This window comes from Bolinopsis microptera, chromosome 6 (assembly GCF_026151205.1).
Source record: "Bolinopsis microptera isolate Bmic1 chromosome 6, MBARI_Bmic_1.0, whole genome shotgun sequence".
Classification (NCBI taxonomy): domain Eukaryota; kingdom Metazoa; phylum Ctenophora; class Tentaculata; order Lobata; family Bolinopsidae; genus Bolinopsis; species Bolinopsis microptera.
Genome location: NC_087077.1, coordinates 16842267 through 16861420, shown reverse-complemented (window position 1 = coordinate 16861420; position 19154 = coordinate 16842267). Strand labels below are relative to the sequence as shown.

The 19154-nt window shown below is 38.0% G+C and overlaps 4 protein-coding genes and 1 long non-coding RNA gene across 9 annotated transcripts in view; 4 read left to right on the top strand and 1 right to left on the bottom strand.

Moving 5' to 3' along the window:
• LOC134817233 (uncharacterized) overlaps positions 1-249 on the bottom strand; it is a 33213-nt gene extending 32964 nt beyond the window's left edge. The window contains exon 1 of the mRNA XM_063826366.1: positions 121-249. Within this exon, the coding sequence (XP_063682436.1) occupies positions 121-170 (50 nt within the window). The 5' untranslated portion in view covers positions 171-249. The remainder of the gene's footprint in view (positions 1-120) is intronic.
• LOC134817235 (kinesin-like protein KIF28P) overlaps positions 1-19154 on the top strand; it is a 159961-nt gene that overhangs the window by 1146 nt on the left and 139661 nt on the right. The window lies entirely within an intron of this gene.
• LOC134817452 (uncharacterized) lies at positions 9570-13608 on the top strand. The gene is made up of 11 exons (XM_063826592.1): positions 9570-9677; positions 9829-9994; positions 10262-10506; positions 10646-10790; positions 10959-11091; positions 11255-11387; positions 11581-11755; positions 11947-12188; positions 12323-12488; positions 12620-12995; positions 13449-13608. Exons 1-11 carry the CDS (start codon positions 9570-9572, stop codon positions 13606-13608), a joined length of 2049 nt encoding a protein of 682 aa, XP_063682662.1.
• On the top strand, positions 13786-14295 carry LOC134816759 (uncharacterized). Its single transcript, XR_010160439.1, has 3 exons — positions 13786-13866; positions 14015-14080; positions 14212-14295. It is a non-coding gene; the product is annotated as an uncharacterized LOC134816759 (long non-coding RNA).
• On the top strand, positions 14451-17449 carry LOC134817154 (fibrillin-2-like). The gene is made up of 10 exons (XM_063826285.1): positions 14451-14627; positions 14751-14870; positions 15016-15153; positions 15276-15434; positions 15563-15672; positions 15806-16036; positions 16160-16236; positions 16451-16676; positions 16848-17072; positions 17227-17449. The coding sequence occupies exons 1-10, from the start codon at positions 14500-14502 to the stop codon at positions 17340-17342; spliced, it is 1530 nt and encodes a 509-aa protein (XP_063682355.1). The 5' UTR covers positions 14451-14499; the 3' UTR covers positions 17343-17449.

The window sequence follows — 19154 nt, the reverse complement described above, 5'->3', positions numbered from 1 at the left end:
AATAGTTTGTGGATATAATAGAATAAGTAGATTTTTATAGTTATTCCGATTATAGTAGAAATAGGAATATTTAAGAATACTCATTAAAAATGCATGTACCAATACTCCTTTCTCTCTTACCTGGAAGAAACAAGAACAAGTTTGAGGCCTGGACTTTCCTCTTCTACCATTACATTGTTGCAGTATGTTTTCACCCACCCTTCCGTGCCATCATTTCTAAAGTCATACTAGTAATGCTAATAATTGGTAAAATGTAAGCATTGTGTCAATCTGAGGATGGTAATGATTGTAATTTTGTAATTCAAAGTTGATCACGTGGTTATTATATTATATTCTGAGGTTGATAAAAGCCGAAAGCTGTAATGAACCTCGCAGGGTGTTAGCCGTTAATAATGTTTCAGTTTGTTAACAGCTGCTATCTAAAACAAAATAGTGGCAATTCCCACCGGGGTTTCATGGGGTGGAGCATAGAACAGCTAGAAAAAACTATACCCAGTCTATAACAAAATTACAGCAACTTGACATTTATTCTATGTGATTATCTAGTGATCTGACGATTACAATAGACAAAATCCCTCACGAAAAACCCGCATTATAATCTAACAGTAATAACCAGGATTCTAGGGTCTGAAGATTCATTCGTGGACAAAATCGTGTTTGGAGCTTGTGTGATGCTGAAATTAAAGCATCTAGCTAGCTTACTGTTTGTGTTCGCAGCGTTTGCTGGTAAGTGAGTGTGTTAAATCTAAACTCATATTATATCTTTTGATTTTCTTAGCAAGAACTTGTGAATCTAAACCCAGAATTTGAATCGAAAACCTCGACACCATAATATCATATTATTATTTTAATTGTTCGAATATTTTCTTGCAAGAATCTGAACTAGTGGCCTCTGTGACAAGTCGCTTTTTATTTTTCAGCAAACATAGAGCTTTCGTCATGGAAGCATAAAGACGAAATGAAGTTGATAAGAGTGTCTAAGGGAAAACTAGGCACTTGGGGCATAGATAAGCAAGATCAGATCTTCTTTCGGTAAGTTCTCTTATTTCTTGATGAGTCGTTGAACATTTTGAACATTTCTAGACTTTAAAAACCATCTCAAAAAATGTAATTATGAGTTTGATTTTTTATTATCGCAGCAAAGGTAAAGAGTGGCACCAGTACCCTGGAAGATTAACAGATCTATCTGTGGGAGGAACAGAAATCTGGGGAGTCAACAAAGCAGACCAGATCTGGAAAAGAAAAGCTGAGAGCAACTGGGTTAGAATTTCAGGTGGTTTGAAGCAGATCTCAGTTAGTGATAATGATCATGTTTGGGGAGTAAATAGTGGGGATAATATCTACAGAAGAACAGGAAATACTTGGGAGAGAGTCTCAGGTGGACTAAAAGTAGTGAGTGTAGGACAGTCAGGAGTGTGGGGAGTCAATACTAACGATGATATCTTCTACAGAACTGGTACTTACGGAGATCCTGATTCTCAGGGAACTGGGGTAAGTAAATACAGATCTCAGCAGAAGAATTAAGAAAAGTAAATCTTTCAACAGGACCACCACGTACACATATTATTATTATTATGGCATGTAAAATAACCTGATTTAGTTGCCATAACAGCGACCATGATTTGTGGTGCAATGAGAATAAAGTATTAAGTAATTTTTCAAATTTGAAGCTCAAATAACACCGAATCATCCAGTGGCAACATATTGGGGGGAAGCTAAGCTGGATCTCCACTGGAAGCAACATAGTGTTTGGAGTCAACTCAGCAGGAAACATATTCTACAGATCCGGGATAACTGAATCAGCACCAGCTGGCACGAGCTGGGTCAGGGTACCAGGGGGTCTCAAACAGATTGATACTTACCAGGGTGAAGTTTGGGGTTCCAACTCTAATGATGATGTTTTCAAGCTTCGTATTTCCTGCTCAGGTGTGAATCATTGAATTCTTTTATGTTTAAACAGACAAATTTATGATTATTGTTCCATACCTACATACCTATTGTTATTGGTATCAAAATTTTATACCAAGCTATGATTTGCACCTACTTGACCACAGATCAATCATAGTACAATCATGTAAAACTAGTTAATTATTACTTTTTATAATTAATCTTTTTAAAGACTTCTCCTTTTTCAGGGGAGCCAACCCTTTCATCATGGAAACCACATAAAACGGGTCTCAAAAGAATCGCAGCAGGAAAACTTGGGATCTGGGGAGTAGACGCTGACAACAGAGTCTTAAAAAAGTAGGTCGATAGTAATTAGTACTGGCCGTTTTGTGATTCTAAATAATATGTAGGTATGCATAATACATGCTTAGTTTTTAAGAACACGTCTTTTGCTTGCTATTTCTGTTAATAAAGGTATCGTACAAGAAAGAAGCAATTTTATAAGGATACTTGAAGAACATGCCATTACTTCCAGGGAAGGTGACATTTGGACAAGCGATCAAGCAATGGAATTGACGGATGTTTCGGTCGGAAAGTCTCAAATCTGGGGCATTGGTCTAGGACAGAAGATATACCAGAAATTGAAAGGTTCAACCGAGTGGAAAGAAGTTGGTGGCCGTCTTGTTCAGGTCAGTTGTTACGAATTTCTTCTAGTTATAGTTATAATATTAATAGTTTAAATTTGTTTAAAGGTAATAACCTAATATTCAGAGAGTCATCAGCTTATTTTTCAGGTCTCAGTGAGTGACAAGGATCACGTCTGGGGAGTCAATAGTGGGTATAATATCTACAGAAGAACAGGAAATACTTGGGAGAGAGTCTCAGGTGGACTGAAAGTAGTGAGTGTAGGACAGTCAGGAGTGTGGGGAGTCAATACTAACGATGATATCTTCTACAGAACTGGTACTTACGGAGATCCTGACTCTCAGGGAACTGGGGTAGGTCAAAACAGATATTATGATCTTGGAACATAACATTGTTTTTTAATGCATTAGAATGGTTAATTGTAATGGCAGCAGTGCATGATTTTATCTTTTTTTTCCATGCTCTTGAAGATTATTCTCAACAAAATCATTTTCAGTGGCAACATATCGGTGGAAAACTGAAATGGATATCATCTGGAAACGACATAGTATTTGGAGTGAACAGAAATGATGATATTTTCTACAGAGCAGGAATCTCCCCCACCTCTCCTGCAGGAACTCAATGGGCTAGAGTACAGGGGAAACTCTCACAAATAGACACCCACGAGAATGTGGTAGTCGGTGCTAACTCTGTCCACAACACCTTCTCATCTACCATTACACGGACACCAGGTTATAAGGGTGATATTTTGTTATCTTGTTTAGTTGGTGCTGCTGGTTGGACAGAATTAGTTCCAAAACGTATTTAATTTCCAGCCCTTTTGTCTAAATTTCAATTATGAAATTATGCTAACAACCTACTTGGCAGGAAAACAACAGATGGGTGGGTGGGGCCACATAAACAATGCTCCAAAGTTTGCAAGAGTAGCAACTGGAAAAGCTGGAGTCTGGGCAATAGACTCCAACAAGCTCATTCACTACCGGTATAATGAATACCTGTTCAATGTTAGATATGCATTTCACTTTCGTTTCGGTTTTCAAAATTTGCATTTTTTTAAACTCAAAGACTAATAATTTCGCTGGCCAAACACTACTAGTTGTTTTTCCAAGATTTTAACATTGGAACTAACAGATCAGGAGAGCAGTGGATCAAATATCCAGGGGCACTGACTGACATATCTGTTGGAGGATCCCAGATATGGGGAGTCAACTCAGGTCTTATCTACAGAAAGATAGTGTCAGGCAACTGGGTTAACATCGGTGGAAGACTGAAGCAGGTTTGTGCTCGTTAATGTAATTACCAAAGAGAAAATTGAGATCATATTCTGATAGTTTCCTTCGCGTTTCATTATTAATTGTCGATTATTTTCTGCTGATTATGTAGATCGACCATTGTGTTTGTTGTTTGTTATTATTGTTCGTTGTTCTGATGATGATAATTTGAGCATAATTGTTTCTTCTCTCTCAGGTCTCTGTAAGTGACAAGGATCATGTTTGGGGAGTAAATAGTGGGGATAATATCTACAGAAGAACAGGAAATACTTGGGAGAGAGTCTCAGGTGGACTGAAAGTAGTAAGTGTAGGACAGTCAGGAGTGTGGGGAGTCAATACTAACGATGATATCTTCTACAGGACCGGTACTTACGGAGATCCTGATTCTCAGGGTACAGGGGTAGGTGCTTCTTTTTTATTCAATCCCTTGAAGTTTGTATGCCACTATTTGAGTACGAACAAAAGCTGCATAAGGATACAAGGATACAAGGATACAAGGATACAAGGATACAAAAGTGATAATTATTTTATTGAATTCACAATAGTTATAATTCTGAAATAATTTAAGGTTACACAATTCTAGTTATTTACAAATGTGTAGGGATAAAATAGAAATGTTTTATAATACTATTTTTGAGGTCCTATAGCATTATGCATTGGCCAGTATTTGAGTGGAAATCTGGGCTCTTATAGTAGGCTGTAAAATGTTCGTTCACAGAGAGAATTGAATGGATTGCTCTTGCTGTGGCAGTAAATTTTGTAGGGTCTAGTGTTTTATCGGATAGCAAACCGGCTAGGTCAGTAATATTTTTGGGATGGAAGTTAAATTTTTCTCTAACTGAGGAGTAGAGTAAACAGTCAGTTAGAACATGAATTTCGTCCTCAATAGGCTTAAGCCCCTTGCTGAGAAAGCAAAAAGTGCACCATCGATGTTCTCTTGGTACTAGGGGGGTTTCGTAACGGCCCCTCTCAATGTAAAGATTGTGGCAGCTAATACGAAACCTTGTTAAGCTTTTCCGAGCATCGGGGATCTTAACCACTCCTAAGTATGTTTCTGGTTCAAAATCATGTTTAATTTGATTGTAGAATTCTAATTTAGGTGAGGATGCCTTGGCAGATTTCCAGGTATCCACAAATTCTTCCCTCATGTTGTGACTGATTTGGGTAGAGAGCTTGGATTTTGAAGAGGATGAGTGGGGGAAGTTATATTTGGTGAGAAGATTAGAGATGTTGGTGTACCAAGGAAGGCCCAGCATAATCTGCTCGTGAAATGCAGCGGAGAGAAGTTCATTTTCAGTGCTTTCAAGACGACTATAGAAATCTATTGCAAGTTTGCAGGCTTCAAAGAAGAGGGGGTGGCGCCCACTTTTCGCATAATGCAAACCAACATTTGGTTTGCACTTGAAAAATGAAATCTTATATCTATAATATAATATAATAATTAATATATTACTACAGTGGCAACACATCGCTGGGAAACTGAAGTGGATTTCATCTGGAAATGATGTGGTCTTTGGAGTGAACAGCAATGATGATATTTTCTATAGAGCAGGAATCTCGTCGTCCAACCCAGCAGGCACTAATTGGGTTAAAGTACCAGGAAAGTTATCTCAGATAGACAGTAATGGAGACGAAGTTTGGGGCGCTAACTCAGCTAGGAATGCTTTCTCGTTGGACATCAAAAGATTATATGGTATTTTTTCAGTTGATGATGTTTTCTGTGGATACCAAAATTCTTCAAGTAAATCGTAATGGTATCAAATGGATGCATAAATGATAGCAGTCGTTCGAAAGTCCTTAATATCTGAGCAGTATATCACTCATTTTTGCCATTTTGTTGTACACTTTTATTTTTCTCATGTTCTGGAGCTCATAAAATCATAATTGTGTCAGATAAAAATTTAAAATAATTTCAGAACATCCTCTTCCATCCTGGCCAGAAGACTTCAAATGGAGCTTTGCTGGTATTCCAGCTGGATACACCTGCACAAGAATACTGGAGCTAGCTGAACCAGCAGGTCACACATGGACAGACAACTTCTTCTGCTGGAGAAGCAACAAAGCTGATCCTGGTTTGAGATGGTCCATGGCAGGACCTATTGCTGGACAGAAATGTACACGTATCTTGGAGACAGCGGACCCTCACACTTGGGCTGATAACTACCTCTGTGCTCCTCCGGACTCTCCTTACACTTTCCAGTGGAGTAGTGCGGGACCTGTAGGGGGAAAAGAGTGCATCCAGTGGCTTGAACCTGCAGACCCACATACATGGAATGATAACTTCTTGTGCAATCAAAGATTATCGGAACCAAAAGGTTTTTGTCCAAAAGTACCTAGAAAAAAAAGTCCATGCCTTTTTTATTTTTTGATAGGGTTAGAACACATTTTCTCAAGCTGTTCATGTTGCTGACAAAGTGACAAATGCAAATTACGATTCCTCATTGTAAAGTATATATGACTGGCATTATCAAAAAGTACCAGAACTGATAACATTAATAGCTAATTAATGGACCTGATTTATGTATCATTATCTCCTTTCAGTTACAAAACCTCTTCCATCATGGCCAGAAGACTTCAAATGGAGCTTTGCTGGTATTCCAGCTGGATACACCTGCACAAGAATACTAGAGCTAGCTGAACCAGCAGGTCACACGTGGACAGACAACTTCTTCTGCTGGAGAAGCAACAAAGCTGATCCTGGTTTGAGATGGTCCATGGCAGGACCTATTGCTGGACAGAAGTGTACACGTATCTTGGAGACAGCGGATCCTCACACTTGGGCCGATAACTACCTCTGTTCTCCTCCGGACTCTCCTTACACTTTCCAGTGGAGTAGTGCGGGACCTGTAGGGGGAAAAGAGTGCATCCAGTGGCTTGAACCTGCAGACCCACATACATGGAATGATAACTTCTTGTGTAATCACAGATTACAAGTTCAAAGTGGTATGTGACCTATGTTCTGATAACCTTAAAATTATCTTAAATTTATATTAAAAGTGTATCGAATTTGTTTGGACTATAGAGCAGAAGTATAAAAGCAATATTTTGCAGGTTCATCATTTAGTCTGTCTAATTGGTCCCACAAAAGTGCAAAAGCAAAAGTGAATTTGAAGCGCATAGCATCTGGAAAAGCTGGAATGTGGGCTGTTGCTGACGACGACAAAATATTCTTCAGGTTTACAGAAAGTATATGAACTATTTCTGCTTAGATTGCTCCAGCCTACATTCTTTTTCAAGGATCAACTGAAAAATGTTAAGTCGCAAAGCATTCGAATATAGATCTACATTAATGGTTCTCAATTGTAGAATTTTTGCTCGATACTTAATCTCCGTGTATCTTGCAGAGAGGATGAAAGCTGGCAGCAATACCCTGGTGGATTAACTGACATATCTGTGGGAGGAACGGAAATTTGGGGAGTCAACAGGGCCGACCAGATCTGGAAGAGGACAGCTAACAGCAACTGGGCCAGAATTTCAGGTGGCTTGAAGCAGATCTCAGTTAGTGATAATGATCATGTTTGGGGAGTAAATAGTGGGGATAATATCTACAGAAGAACAGGAAATACTTGGGAGAGAGTCTCAGGTGGACTGAAAGTAGTGAGTGTAGGACAGTCAGGAGTGTGGGGAGTCAATACTAACGATGATATCTTCTACAGAACTGGTACTTACGGAGATCCTGATTCTCAGGGAACTGGGGTAGGTCAAAATCGTTTTTAATATTGCCCAACGGTTCGAGAACTTTTATCTCAAACAGTGCTCAGAATATGAATGCATATATTATTATACTAGATGAACTATCATAATACATGTTATTTTTATTCTTTATTCGTAGTGATCACATTAATTTTCATACATCATTGCAGTGGGAACATATCGGAGGAAAGTTGAAATGGATATCATCTGGGAAAGGCATTGTACTGGGAGTCAACAGTAACGATGATATCTTCTTCAGACATGGCATTTCAGCAGGCACTCCATCAGGAACAGGCTGGACCCATCTCGGAGGGAAGCTTTCCCAGATCGACACTTATGGAACGACTGTTCTAGGGGTCAACTCTGGAAGAAACGCCTATCAATTGTCATTCAAAGAACCAGCAAGTATGCTACAAATAAAATCAAAATCTAGCCAATTGCCTAACTCAGCCAAAATCTATCTTAGTGCGAGCCTCCATTATGATCTAATACTTGATTAGGGATTAGGGAACAATATTTATCTTATCTAAGTAAAACATCATAATAATACCTCGTTAGAAGCTGCACGTCTGTCTGGGTGGAAGGAAGAGAGGGACCAGTTAACAAAAGTAGCCCACGGAGGAGCTGGTACCTGGGGCCTGGATAAAGCTGGTCACATCTACTACAGGTTCCGTAAAACACTTCCACATGTATCGTTTTAGTTTCGTTATTCAACGACTTACATTTAGGATTTTATTAATGTCAATAGTATTAAACACCTTTGCAATTTGTGACCAAATATTTGATAGATCTGCAGAAAATTGGATAATTTTCCCTGGAGTACTGACTGATATTTCTGTGGGAGGATCTGAGATATGGGGAGTCAACTCAGCTCATCTTATTTACAGAAAAATAGGGTCAGGCAACTGGGTTAACATCGGTGGAAGACTCAAGCAGGTTAAATAATAATATGTTCAAAATCGAATATATACTCGGTAATTATGTATAATTATATTTTCTTAAATCAAACTCTGTAAAACTAGATTTCATAAAAATCATAATTTGGATCTGACTTTTGTTGAAAAATTTCCCATTAACAGGTCTCAGTGAGTGATAATGACCATGTTTGGGGAGTAAATAGTGGGGATAATATCTACAGAAGAACAGGAAATACTTGGGAGAGAGTCTCAGGTGGACTGAAAGTAGTGAGTGTAGGACAGTCAGGAGTGTGGGGAGTCAATACTAACGATGATATCTTCTACAGAACTGGTACTTACGGAGATCCTGATTCTCAGGGAACTGGGGTATGATCGCCTTATTTCAATCTTAACTTTGATTTTATATATGACGTTTACCAAAGTGAAAATATAAACTGGCAAAAACTATTTGTTTAACTAAATTTAAAATTTTAAATCAAATTTATTTCTCAAAGATTAACTTAAAACCATCTTCAGTGGCAGCACATTGGAGGGAAGCTGAAATGGATTTCATCTGGTAAGAATGTAGTCTTTGGTGTGAACAGCAATGACGATATCTTCTACAGGGCGGGGATCACATCCTCAGCTCCTGCAGGCTCACATTGGGTTCATGTCCCTGGGAAACTTGCTCAGATTGATACTTATGGAGACTTTGTTTGGGGAGTGAACTCGGCAAACAACGCTTTCTATCTTACACTCGACCATTGTGAAGGTGATTCAATATTGCGATTGGAAACTCACTTTTCAATTTTTCTTGAATAAAGCTAATTCAAATAGCCTTTTCCAAGCACAAAAGATTGGATTGACAAAAAGTTATTAAAAACGTAACTTCAGATGACATGAGTCTGATATCTGTGGGAGCATCAACAGAGCAAAGCTCAACTGGCTTCTCAGGGAGCAGTTCTCGTGCTGTTGATGGAAACACTGACGGACACTATTTCCAGTGAGTAACACCACTCACTTTATCTCTATCTAATGAGATGGCGATTGCATAATTTATGTTCTACTATTAATACAAATCTAGTAAATGGCCAATCTATCTGAACAAATCCGCCATTAGTAAGGGGAAGAGTACTTACTACTGCTTTTCAGCAATTCATGTACACATACAGCTGAAATGAAAGGTAACTGGTGGAGAGTAAATTTCAAGGATAACTATGCGATCAAGCACGTTATCATACACAATAGACAAGACTGCTGTGCAGAGAGGATCAACGGTGCAATGGTAATTTAATCAATTTATACGATCTTTAGCGTTATAGTTTTCAAACTTACCAACTTAATAGGCTCAGCCGAAATTTGATAATCATAGTTATTGACATGATCATGTTTTACTTTGAAAGATTAGCTCATAGCTTCATAATCCCTTCTGTCAGGTATACGCAGGAAGTGTGTACTGTGGAACTGTGAAATACTTAGCTAGTGAGACCAAGTTTAAGATAGAGTGTGAAGGACTTGTTGCAGACCACGTGACTATTAGACAACCTTACAATATGTTAACTCTCTGTGAGGTCCGAGTGTACGGTAAAAGATCTGAAGATGGTAATTACTGAGCTGATGATATGTAAATGGACCAGTCCACAAAGCCTAATTCGCAATTTCCATGACTTTTCAAAGAAAACTGTCTGTACAGATACAACGATTCGTTAGTTCAACTATATTTTGTTACTAACATATTCCCCAGTAACCAAGTTGATATAAAATACGGATATATGAAGCCTACAGTAAGATCTTTAGGCTATTAAGTACTTCAAGGAACCTACAAACCTACTTATAGATTAGTTATAGATAATGAGTACTTATTGGCAGGACCGATGGCAAACATAGGCCTGAACAAGCCAGCAACCCAGTCCAGTATTGGCTGGGGCGGGGACGCCAACAGGGCTACTGACAACAGAGTGGATGGAAGGTGGCCAGAGGGAACTTGTACACACACACTTAACACTCTTACTCTCGAGTGGTGGAACTTGGACTTGAAGAGGGAGCATTTCGTGGACAGAGTGGTGGTCTACAATAGGCTGGACTGTTGCTCAGACAGGATTAATGGGGCAAAGGTTTTCATTTTGTTTAACTTAGCCATTCAATAATCAATACTGTCTTTTCTATGCAAATAATATAATGTTTCTAAGACGTCTATTCCAGCGTATATTGAAGTAAGTCTATGATCTTGCTCTTTACCTCAGCTTCCTTTAGGTGTATATCGATGAAGAACTGTGTGGAACAATAACAGCTCAAGCAGAAGTTCTAGTGTATTCTATCTCGTGTAAAAAGAAAGGAAGTTCAGTGAAGATCAGGACATCAAGACAATATTTAACTCTGTGTGAGGTAGAAGTTATAGGTAAGCCATTTAGTAATTATTAATTACTGATAATTAGGTAAATTTACCGTTAATCGAAAAGAGATATGGATAGTATCTTGAACCATACATTTTTAATAAGTTAAAATTTGAATTTTATAACTATTTGATAAAAGGCTTAAAGTTAAGAATGATTTTACCCCAAACAAGGTTACGAGACAGTGGATGAAGAAGATGAGTTTGACAACATAGCAGTTAACGGTAAAGCAACACAAGATAGCACTGGTTGGAATGGCAAGGCTAACAGAGCTGTTGATGGAAATGAAGACAGCGATTATTGGCAGTGAGAATAATATTATGATTTAATCGTGAACTCATTGTGATGATATATGAGGGCGTTTGTAGAAGTAACAATTGACTTGTTCTCGGTCTACCAAGAAGACTCTGGGGGACATTAGTTTATTTAGAAAATGATATGAACATAACTAAAATCAAATTCTTGACAGTAACTCCTGTTCACACAATGGCGATTTAGAGGATGGTTGGTGGAACCTTAAGTTTGAGTCTGCGAAAGTGATAGACCATGTCATCATCTACAACAGAGAAGACTGCTGCCAGGAGCGAATCAATGGTGCTAAGGTAGGTTTCTCATTGAAAATCTGCCTCTCATTTTTAGATCCAAGAAAGTTGTTTTCTGTTCAATGTTTTATGATTATGGGCTCGAGAAGAACGTCATGTGATAACTTCAACTTTTAAATTTCTAAATTTCTAAAAGCGAAACACTTGGTGCAATAATACGTGGAAGAGCAATATAGTTATGAAATTAATGCAGGTGTTTGTCGATGAAACTCTCTGTGGAACAGTTGAATATGAAGCAGGACTGAGGACCTACAAGGTGTACTGTGACACTGAGGGAGTAGCAGGATCAAACGTGAGAATAGTTGCTGCACCAAGGCAATATCTTACGTTATGTGAAGTCAAGGTCATGTCTGACCCCAGAAAGGAAGGTACGGTTGGAACTAACTATTTGTAGCCACTTATAACATACTCTGTAACAAGCTACAAGCACATATTATTCACACTCCTTTAAAAGTAATATTCAATTATAATTAATTTATATATTTTTATATATTTATTTATATATTTTCACTTTAGAAACAATGTCATGTAATAAATAATGACTATTCCGGTATTTCAGCTGAAAACACGCTGGTCAACTTGGCACTGAAGAAGCCTACCAGTCAGAGCAGCACTGGTTGGGATGGAGCAAGTGCGCGCGCAGTTGATGGAAACACTGACTCTCACTACTGGGGACTATCCTGTACTCACACTGCTGGGCCAGGCTGGTGGGACGTAGACCTGCTCAACTTTTACCATGTCAAAAAGATTCTTATCCACAACCGAGTTGATTGCTGTGCAGAGAGGCTCAACGGAATAGAGGTACAGTATAACTGTACATATTCTCTAAAAAACACTTACTTAAAGCCCAAATTAAACCCATAAATCAGACCATGCAGATTGCAGATCTTCATTCCTTTCACTTAAAACGTCTCCCTTGTAACTTGGTGTTACAGGTTTATGCAGGAGACAAGCTTTGTGGAATTGTGACTTACAAAGCAGGGCAAAACGAGTATGTGATAGAATGTGACACAATTGCTTCCCATGTTAAAGTGGTGAACCCTTCAACATATCTAACCTTGTGTGAAGTCAAAGTTCTTGGTCTTCCTAATCCCATAGACCGTGAGTTTATTTTAGCTTAAATCAAAAGACAGGTATATCATGTTTAATATATGTAACAACTTACATAACACCAAATGTTTGCATTGATTTCAATTTTTCAATCAACTTCATGATTATTCTCAAATCCGCAGAGGGAGATGACAGAGTGGTTGATGGAGATACGGCAGGACCTGGTGACGACCAAAAATCAATAGCAAAATGCCCTGCTGGCTACAAAGTCAAAAGCTGCTCGATCACTGTTGGAAACGTTCCCGATAAGAGTGATGGTCTTCTTGTGGACAATGATGGAGCCGGAACTTGTACGGGATTTAACAGTTACATAGGAAAGGCTGTAAAAGCAAGAGGGATATGCACTCTAGGAGTGGAGGAGAGGGACCCATGTAACGGTGCCAAGATACCATCTCTAACCTACTCAGTGAACAGTGCTGTCTCTCCATCCTCTTCCTGCCAGGGTGGATATGAGATGGTAGGATGCTTGTACCACAGCTGGTGGTCCCCTGGCATCAGGTTAACCATAATTCATACTTGTTCTATTTTCTTGTGTTCTTCCACAACTCGAAAGTTTTTGTTTGTCAAATATCACAGGTTCTTTGGTCTTGTTTCGAGCAATGCTATACAGTAGTCAGTAATACTGTAATAATTTTATAGAATAATATTATGTTAAGTCGATGTTTTGAATTTAAAATCCTAACATCTCAGTGCTGCAGCGAAAAGAAAACTGACTCACACTGGTCAGGTATCATTCAGTGACAACACCTGTACTTTACCAAACTGTGGGGTAAAATACTGCACTACTACTGCCATATGCCAGCTTAATGACCTGTAAGTCAGTTATTTACAGTTATTTCTCATGCTATGTGAAACCATGAAATGAAATGAAATGAAATGAAAACAATTTTTGAATTTTTCATTCCTAATTGAATAGCTCCACCAACACTTAATTGAAAACATTCACACCAGAGAAGAGTATGTTGCAGCACACTGTCCAGATTGCAAAGGATATCACTGTGATAAAGACGAGGAATGTGTCATGGAGGATGATAAACCTTCCTGTAAGACCAAACAAACTGGATGTCAGGACAATAATAGGTTAGTTTTTATCCTTAAGGCTAGATGTTGATTGTTGGTAAGAGTGCCTGCAGATGGTACAATCAGCTCGATCATCGACCAATCAAAATCCAGTATAGCTGTCGATGTAACAACTTCCCCATCATTTCCCTCTTGTTTATTTCTAACATTTCATTGTTCAGATGTGGCACATACGGAGAATGTGAACCAGTTGGAGATAAGGATTACACTTGTATTTGCAAGGAGGGATACCAACTTCATACTGACACAGCTAGCAATCTCAAAACATGTGTCATTAAGAATACTATCTGTAAGCTAACTAGTCTTTTTCCAAGAATTCAATTATTTAAGCTCAATATTCTAACATTCTATAAGGGGTTCAGTTCAGAACGAATAAAAACCAGGCAACATCCTTGGCCCTTGCTATCTTATAATTTATGTTACTTTTATTCGACTAGGGACGATCGTTGTTGGTGACACGATATCAGCAGTAGATGCTAAATCAACAGCAGAATGTCCAAATGGTATTTTATTCTCACTTATACGATTATTATTTTGGAAATGGAGCATTAATTAATCTTCTGATCTGTAAGATAAATAATTTACTCAACTATTTACCACGAATCATTGGAAACTTATACGGTGTCACATCTAGGATTGAAGGTGATGAGGTGTATGACTTACGGAGTTCCAACTGCAAGTGACGGAGTTGTGATCGAGAATTCAGGGGCCTCCTGTGTTGCTCAGAGTTCAAGAAAATCACCTCATTCCATCCAGGTTATTGCAGTACATATCTTTAAGAAAAGGTTATACAATAGTCCTTGTTGCAATTACTTAGAGATTAGACTGTTGGATAGTACGAAATATATCTCATGTTGTTGATTTTTAGGCGATAGCATACTGTGGACCAATAAACATTGCAAAAGACTTATGCTCAGAGCTGATGATAGGAAATTACGAGTACCGTTATCAAAGCAGCCAGAGCCCAAGCCTTGAGTGTCCGAAAGGTTATGTTCCAAATAGTTGTAACATCTATAGTCCTTGGATGGAGTTGACTTCAAAGCAAATCAGGTTAGTATTTAAGACTATTTCGAAATACTCAAGTTGAAAGTTTACCTATCAACAAAATTATTTTGAGTGTCTGATCAGTCTGTGAGAGACTAGCTGGTCGAAAATAATTTTTACAAAAATCAGGTCTAAGATCGACAGTATAGGAAACATCAGACTTGAGGATGGAGTGTGTTCAGTGAAAGATTGCGTAAACGAACCGGGATCCTGGTGTCGTCTTTCCATGATCTGTCAAAAACTAACTGGGTAATAATGCCTTTGGAGAAACCAATATTAGGAAAGAACAATGATTCCATTCTTCTTCTGTATGCTAGGAGAATGCTACACATAACACACGTATGATTATTACATCTAACACTTCATTGCTGACAGGAAAAAAAACCCGTTTCAGAGATGAATACATTAAAAGAGCCTGCCCCACATGTGAAGAAATGAGGTGTGATGACAATGAGGAGTGTACACTTGGGAAAAATGGCTTACCACAGTGTAACGAAGTTATTCCGGGTGCATGTGAGGAACAACCTTTGAGGTAAGACCAATTGATATGATAAAGCTATTGAACTTTCACATACCTACTAGTGAGTTATGCTATGATGAGTTAGGGTTCAAAATAATTTTGAGTCACACAGGAATAATAACATAATGCGGCAGGTGCGGAAAAGGTGAATGTGTTGCTATCAATGGAACTGATTTCAAATGTGTCTGCAACGAAGGGTATCATTTTAATAGTGAGACCTGTGTAGATGTGGATGAATGCGCAGAGATGCCATGTGGCAATGGAGAATGCATTAACATTCCTGGATCTTACAGGTTATATGACTCAATTTACTGATGTGACAGAACTGCCTAATTTTCATGAAAATAGTACAATAAACTGCAGGAATTAAAGCACAACAACCAAATATTTGTATCAAATAAAATATGTAATTAATGTTTAGGTGTCAGTGTTTGGCAGGATACAAGTTGGTGAGTGGCAGATGTGAAGACATTGATGAGTGTTTGACAAATCCATGTGATGAAGATGTATATGTTTGCTCCAATATTGAAGGTTTTAACAAAACATGATATTTTTCGTACTGAGTATAGAATTTTGAACAACTTATTTGAATTTTGATTGCCTTGATCAGAATTTAAGTTAATATTATCTTCAAGAACATTCTCAAGCATTGCAACTGTTGCAGGGGGCTACACATGTAACTGTCAGGAAGCTTTTGTCCAAGATGAAGCAGGAAAATGCCATTGTGATTCAGGATATATACCAAAAAATAAACAGTGTGTTGATGTGAATGAATGTGCAACTGAAGATAATTGCTCTCCTACTGAGGACTGTGAGAATACCCTTGGAGGATACCGCTGTCATTGCAAATCTGGTTTTGTCAAAGACTCTGATTCGGAAACTTGTGTCGACAAAGGTTATTAGAGTATTTTTAATAATTAGATCAAAAGTGAATACTTTCTATCTAACATCTGAGGCGATTTTTAAATAGAGTAACTTTTTTCCTGGCTAATTGAAGTTCTCAATGCTAATTCCACAGATATATGGAATGACTGCAGTATTGAATTGGAACCTGATCATATAAGAGCGGTAATAGACTCATCATTCACCGTCTGGGTTAGTAGTAATAGCAGTCAAACCAGTTCTGAGGATAAATAATGCAACATCGAAATTTGATTCATTTGGTTATTGGAGATTCAAATTGTCAAACGAATGTTTCTTTCGATAGACAGACAGTATGATATAATGTGTTCTTAAATAGAAGTAAAATACAAGTAAAAAAATAAATATTATATATAACTTAGTAAAAATTCACATTAGTTTAAAACAGTTCAGTGGAATAAAGAAAAGTGCCTTCCAAAAACATGGAACAGTGAGTTGGTTAAAAGATGGAAATCATTTTGATCCAGCAACAGATGGTAAGGATGTAATGGTACGAGGTTTTGAGATCAATTCTTTCCAACCAGAGGACGCAGGACTTTATGAAGCTCATGTTAAATTCCAAACTAAAGAAAGCAAAGAACGTTGCAATGCTACGGTTATCGTGGAAATGATTGGTAAGTTCAATACAAAGTGTAAATGAAGTGACGACTTCCCTTTCTATTGTAACCTTTATGTAGGGGAATTCATCCACACATGATGTGGGGTTGTACATTTCCATTTATTAGAAACTATCATAATACTATTATGAATATTCAAAATTAAATATCAATTGAAATTTTATTCAGAGGGTTCAGCAACAGTAAGAATAAAGAACAGGAAAGAACTGACAAAAGATCAAGAATCGGGAAAAAGCTTTTGGATAATATGTGATCTGAAGGTCATCGATATCAACCTGCCAAATCAATCTGATCCAAATAATGTTGATTGGTATAAGATCACTCCTGGTCAAGCTCCAGTAAAATTGTCAGAAGATAGTCATGGAGAAACATTTGGGTTCAATAAAAATAAAGGTTTTTAAATGACATTACCAACTAAGTATCATTAATCGAGCGCCCAGCATAAAACTTAAAATCGAATGATTGTCATAATGCATAAGCTATTAATTGGGGCCTTCTACAATTTAGACAATTTAACCAGTAGTTCACAAATTTACATAATCTACAGGTACATATCGGCTTTACTTTAAAAGCCCAACAGAAAGAGACAGTGGGACTTATCGATGCAGATTCAACAAATATGGTATCGAGACATCGACAGACGTTACGTTGAAAGTATTTTAAACAAAATAAGAAAATTAGTGTGCAACTCAACTTTTTATATATGGAGTGTAGCAGTCCATGATTAATGTATTTTGTTGAATTGTAAAAATATTATAACGCAATGATGTAGTACTATACGCACAAAAAAGGTTTTTATTCGTGTTAATGAATTATGTACAAAATTGAATTAGAAAATTATACAAAATGAAATGAAATGAGGTATTTATATCCCGCTCATATGATTAACCAACAACACAAGGAAGGTGGTTAACCATGTCAGAGCGGCTGACTGTGAGTGATGTGAGCAAATGTGTAAAAATGAACAAGAGTATAACGTAATATTAATATAAGACCAAGACAAAATTAAAACATCTTTTATTTTAAACCCCACTAAACTAAAAAGAAGCAGAGACCATACAATACATGTAGGTATAATAAAGGTTAGTACAGTGACAAAGAAAGGTAGAGAACTTAGACATAAAATAGAGTGCGGTAAGAGATAAAAGCCAAGGTGTCTTGCAAAATGAAGACAAATGGAAAGAAAAAACATCAAAACTGATTATACAAATGGTCCTTTAACATTCGCTTGAAGCAGTTGGTATCAGTAATACATCTCAACATCAGTGGAAGAGAGTTCCATGCAATCGGTGCATGGCTTGAGAAACGTCTGTCATCAACTTTGGACTTTTTATTCTTTGGTACCTTGAGCATGAGATGGTCACCAGGTCTCTTCGACCTGGTCATGGTCATGGTGTTTGAGAGTTCTTTATCCGCTACATCCAAATCCAGTAGTGCTTTGAGGTAATCAGGTGCAGTACCGTGAACTGATTTGTAGGTTAATAGACAAACTTTAAAGAATATTCGTTGGTCTATAGGGAGTATGTAATTGAATTAAAAAATTATAATTATATAAAAAGTAAGGTGGAGGCAAAAAATAATATTTGATTGTTCATGTTGATGCAAAGCCCGGCCCGGTAATGTATATCGCTACAAAGCTAAACTTGAACGCATTTATTAAATGATCGAATGAATGTTGTATCACGTTGTGACAACCACGACGTTGTGACACCCACGGTCGTCCTGACACCCACGGTCGTCCTGACGATACAGGGGGAGCCGCGCACTTCGTGCGCGGCGGGTCATACAACGTATGACAAAATGAATGTAAGGCATAAGCACGAAAAAAAAAATTGAACCTGGTCAGATTTTTCAATTATTTGAGTACCATTTATTTTTAAGAATGTCAAATTTTACACAATACTTGCTCTAACCAAAGCCCTTTCGCTTGCAGTAGCGCGTGACCGCAGTGAAACAAGCGCGTCACGCAGTACGCGGCGCATTTGTAGCGCGATGCACTACTTAACTGGGTCGCGCAGCGCATCAAATAATTCTTCTCGCAACCGTATGCAGATCGGCGAGATGCGAAGGATTGACACCGTGAATCAAGCGGTGCATACTATGGACTCATGTGGCTATGTACGCGTTTGTAGCGCGATGCACTACTGCCCGCTGAGAGCTGCGCGTAGAAATAAGATTATTGAGCGATAATTGCGCTGGTGCTACATTTTATACCATTGGATAGCAAAAATGCTCAATCGAATGTCGCCCTTCTCAAAAAACTCAGCACAGGTTCTCATAAAAAGTTATGAACTTTTATATGGTCAAAATAAATTCTTACGCCGCGCGCCGAACAAAATGAATTCATAATAGAATAACTTGCGCGTTGCTACACGTATCTATGGATACGCGTCGCTTCACGTATCTATGGACACGATGACTATATATAGGCATGAGCGGACGGCTCATTTTCATATCATTACAGTCGCGCGTGTG